The sequence below is a fragment of the Rosa chinensis genome, chromosome 1 (genome assembly GCF_002994745.2).
Source record: "Rosa chinensis cultivar Old Blush chromosome 1, RchiOBHm-V2, whole genome shotgun sequence".
Taxonomy (NCBI): Eukaryota; Viridiplantae; Streptophyta; class Magnoliopsida; order Rosales; family Rosaceae; genus Rosa; species Rosa chinensis.
The window spans coordinates 66,273,442-66,278,072 of record NC_037088.1 but is presented as its reverse complement, the minus strand read 5'-3'; the positions used below and the strand labels follow the sequence as shown (position 1 = coordinate 66,278,072).

The following is a 4,631-nucleotide window of genomic DNA, read 5'->3' as shown; positions in this document are numbered from 1 at the left end:
ATGTTGCCACACTAAACAAGTAGCTTAGCCTTATGAATAAAGTGAAACTCAATTTTTTCACAGAAAGGCTAATCCATTTGGTTGGATTAATTGATTAAAACCATTAAGCTTGATTAAATCGAATCACCAGGTAAAATGACAAAGAGAATGTGAGCAGCACTTTGACACTTAGCTTAAGAGCTAAGAGAATCAAACTCATGCATGCACCAGTGGTCCTCAACTTTAACTAATATTCAGATGTCACCCTTATTTTGCTTTATAGAATAGAACATGATCTCCCTCAAAATTTTAAGTGTTAAAAAATAAGTATAACTAACTATGATTTTGCAAATAATGGTTAAAAATATATTATCTCATAAATTTTTAAGTCTCATGAAAAACAAAAATCAATAATATATAGATTTTGAAAGTGTCATAAATTTAGGTGTCACCACATTATTCGTTTACGTTAGATTAGAGTGGATGATGATGTTCAAACATAGGTGTATTTTAGTGAGTGAGTGTAGGAAACTACTCATAGTCCAATTTCAAGTTACGTCCTATTATTTAGCAATGCTACAAGGATCCAGAGTGTTCGTAACAGTGTCTTTAAAAACAAATAAATAGATTAAGAAAACACTCAATACAGTTATACAACCAAACTTGAGACCGTAAACGTTTTCTTCTTAACGTTGTCCGGAGGAAAGTTCCATACAGACACACATTTCGTCTCTGTTTAACCTTCGAAGTAGTTTCCAAAAATCAGAAAGGAAAAAGAATAAAGTGAGATGAGAAAAACCAATTAGTTAAGGAACCAAGAAATACAAATAGAAAAGCTGAATAGGATCTCTGTGGTCTACGACTCAGTGGGACTGTGGGAGCTCATCAACTGGGAGGAAGTAGTAGCCAGCTAATATTGCTCAGGACACAGACCTTACAACAACCTCTTTTATTCTCTCACTACCGTCCCCACTCCACTCTCTTCTTTCTCTCTCAAAACCACCATCACCATACATACTTGATACTCCCACCGTATATATATTTACACTCTCTCCGTCATCTTCTCCTTCATCCACAATTATTAATACGCAGCATATATATAAATACACATCACCCCACTCTATCTTCAAAGCTCAAACCCCACCTTTCCTTCAATTCCCCTCTCTATTCTCAGCTAGCTGGCTGCAAGTAAAGCTCTCACCTAAAGCCTACTTCTAACTCTCCGGAACTTCCAATGGGATACGGCCGTCTCCAACCCTCCGACCCCGGAGGCTCCTCCCGCTCCATGGGCGACCAATCCCCGCCGCAACAATCACCGTCTCGTAAAAGCAAGAAAAAGCTCATCATACTCTCCATTCTCTCCATCACTCTCATCGCCGCAGCCGCTGTCTCCGCAGTCCTCCTCATCGCCGTCCGATCCAAGCCGGCCGCGAAGCAGTCCCTCCTCCACCGCCAGCCGACGCAAGCCATCTCTGACGCCTGCTCCAAGACTCGCTTCCCTTCTCTCTGCGTCAACTCCCTCCTCGACTTCCCGGGATCTCTGAACGCTTCGGAGACCGACCTCGTCCACATTTCCTTCAACATGACGCTGCAGCACCTCAGCAAAGCCCTCTACCTCTCCTCGGGGCTATCGTATCTCCAGATGGACCCACACGCCAAGTCCGCCTACCAGGACTGCCTCGAGCTCCTGGACGACTCTGTGGACGCGCTCACGCGCGCCCTGACTACCGTCGCGCCTGTGCCTGGACGCGACGGTAGCCTCGGGTCTAGCCAGGACGTGCTGACCTGGCTGAGCTCGGCGCTGACAAATCAGGACACGTGCGGGGAGGGCCTCGCCGACGTGAGCGGCCCGGTGAAAGAGGAGCTGGGCCAGAAGCTCAAGGACCTGTCGGAGCTGGTGAGTAACTGCCTGGCGATATTTACAGCGACTAGTAGTAACGACTTCTCGGGAGTGCCGATTCAGAACAGGAGATTGCTGATGGAGAGTGATATAATGGGAGGAGATAATGCCGATGTGTCGCGGGATTTCCCGAGATGGTTGGGTAAGAAGGAGAGGATGTTGCTGGCTTTGCCGGTGGCACAGGTACAGGCCGATATAATCGTCTCCAAGGACGGAAATGGGACCTACAAGACGATCGCCGAGGCGATCAAAAAGGCGCCGGAGTATAGTAAACGCCGGACAGTTATTTACGTCAGGGCAGGAAGGTAAATCCACTGGACCAATAAAATTGGGACTGTTTTTTTCCCTACACTTTCCTATTGCTTTGCTAATTGCTTTTTTGGCCTCCGACGGTGTTTATATTCGGTTTCTATCATTTCCCGGAAAAAAGACACTTTTTCTCACCGCTATGATCACCTCACGTGAGTAGAAATTTTCCGATACGGTTAATTGCAGTGAGGATACTCTAATTGTGCAATTAGTCCCAACGGTGTATCTAATATCAATACCGTTTGAGGCAAAAAGAGTTATCCGTGATTGCAATTAACTGTTACGAAAATAACTAGTATTAAGTTTTACGACGACACTCTTTTTCATGAACTTTAACATTTTTAATTTTGCAAAAAAAAGAAAAAAGAAAAAAAAAAAGGGTTTTGAAGTTAAAGTATGGGCGGTTGTCGGTGGATCATAGTGGGGAGGACCGTGAGCATTGACGTCGTTTTCTACCGGTTGCGTACGGTCATGTAAAGTACGTAACACATGTGCATGTGGTCAATATACTTATCTTACTGGCATGCGAATCATGGACTTGACCCGTTTTACTTTTCAGGTTTTTACTATTCCTTTTGAGGTCTAAAGAATAATTTGGATCGATTTTTCAGGTATGAAGAAGATAATCTGAAGGTAGGAAGGAAGAAATGGAACTTGATGTTCATCGGCGACGGCAAGGGTATAACCATAATCAGCGGTGGTAAAAGCGTTTCCGAAAAGCTAACCACATTCCGCACCGCATCCTTCGGTAAATTCTTCCTCCCATCTCAAAATTTCAACCCCTTTAATAAGTGGAATTTCTTTACCTTGTGATTTTTGAGTCGTAAGCAATATGTTTCGGGAAATTTCAATACCCTGAAATATGGTCTATGATGTTATAATGATGACTGAGCTATCTGTGTTTTTCTTGTGGTGGGTCATTTTGCGCATTATCATTGCACGTGGCATGTTAGTTTATCATGCAACTGGGTGATGTGTCATGTGTGTGCAACCTCACTATTTTTCTCTTCTCTTATGTTCTCTGAATTTGATTACCCTTCCCAAAATTACCAAGTGGTGGAATGTTCTCTTATTCTTCACCTAAACTCTCAATCTTTTCCAATTTGTCATTATGATTAATTAATCTCTCCTGCTAAAACTGATTTGGATATTAGATAGCAACGTAGTACTAATAATTTATAAATTATTGAAAGTGGGAAACTGTAATGGCCGATGGGTATATTAGTCAATTATTTATGTTTTTAGGTGATGGTGATTTTTATATTTTATTGGTATGTGTATGGTCCTATATATGATGGTGACAAAAGCTATGATTAATGGATTCTTTTGGGTTGGTGGTCCACAGCGGCTACCGGAGCAGGCTTCATTGCACGGGACATAACGTTTGAGAACTATGCCGGGCCGCAGAAGCACCAAGCCGTCGCCCTCCGCGTTGGGGCAGATCATGCCGTGGTCTACCGGTGCAACATAATCGGATACCAAGACACGTTTTATGTGCACTCCAACAGACAGTTCGTTCGGGAATGTGACATTTATGGTACTGTGGACTTCATATTTGGCAATGCAGCCGTGGTGTTTCAAAATTGTAGTATCTACGCCCGCAAGCCAATGCCCTCTCAGAAAAACACCATCACGGCTCAAAACAGGAAAGACCCGAATCAAAACACGGGGATGTCGATCCACGCTTGCCGGATCCTTGCAGCGTCGGATCTTGCCCCCGTAAAGGGTAGCTTTCCGACGTATTTGGGTCGCCCTTGGAAAATGTACTCTAGGGTTGTGTACATGTTATCATACATTGGGGATCATGTAGCTCCCCGAGGATGGCTCGAGTGGAATTCCAATTTTGCCCTAGATACTCTCTACTACGGTGAATACATGAACTATGGGCCGGGAGGGGCTGTAGGTCAACGTGTAAAATGGCCAGGGTATCGGGTCATTACGTCCACCGTTGAGGCCGACAAGTTCACCGTTGCACGGTTTATATATGGCTCATCATGGTTACCCTCCACCGGAGTGGCATTCTTGGGTGGTCTTTCGGTCTAAAGTCTAAACTAGTCTACTTAATCCGTCCTATATCCGTAATTAGGTGAAAGTTATATTTCCTTGATAAACTATAAGAATATAATTTTTCTACTTTGTTATATTTTTTTTGACAATATATAAGAATAAGTCGCATTGTTTTCCTTTCTTGTTCATTTTAGCTCAATGATGTTAAATGCTATACAAATTAAGAATTTACCTTTCTCCTCTAAAGTCTAAACTAATAATGCAGTGTAGTCAACTTCAAAGTTTGGCTCTGTCACTTGGATCTTGTGGTCGCCTCCGCTTTGTAGTTGTGCCCTTAAATTTGAAATGTTTGGCGTCGGTGGCCCGTGATGGTTGGAACTTGGAAGAAGTAGCTCCAGCATTAAACTGTATACAAGTAGAACAGTGACTCTCAATA

General features: G+C 43.2%; 1 protein-coding gene across 1 annotated transcript; it reads left to right on the top strand.

Moving 5' to 3' along the window:
• The first annotated feature begins 1,041 nt into the window (after positions 1-1,041).
• LOC112183323 (probable pectinesterase/pectinesterase inhibitor 34) lies at positions 1,042-4,377 on the top strand. Its single transcript, XM_024321670.2, has 3 exons — positions 1,042-2,184; positions 2,800-2,936; positions 3,534-4,377. The coding sequence occupies exons 1-3, from the start codon at positions 1,214-1,216 to the stop codon at positions 4,229-4,231; spliced, it is 1,806 nt and encodes a 601-aa protein (XP_024177438.1). The 5' UTR covers positions 1,042-1,213; the 3' UTR covers positions 4,232-4,377.
• The last annotated feature ends 254 nt before the right edge of the window (positions 4,378-4,631 follow it).

Bases quoted from the DNA above. Each gene is read 5' to 3' on its own strand.
- LOC112183323 (XM_024321670.2), top strand. From the start codon at position 1,214: ATGGGATACGGCCGTCTCCAACCCTCCGACCCCGGAGGCTCCTCCCGC. The intron at 2,185-2,799 runs GTAAATCCACTG...TCGATTTTTCAG, and splicing joins ATTTACGTCAGGGCAGGAAG to GTATGAAGAAGATAATCTGA. The intron at 2,937-3,533 runs GTAAATTCTTCC...GGTGGTCCACAG, and splicing joins ATTCCGCACCGCATCCTTCG to CGGCTACCGGAGCAGGCTTC.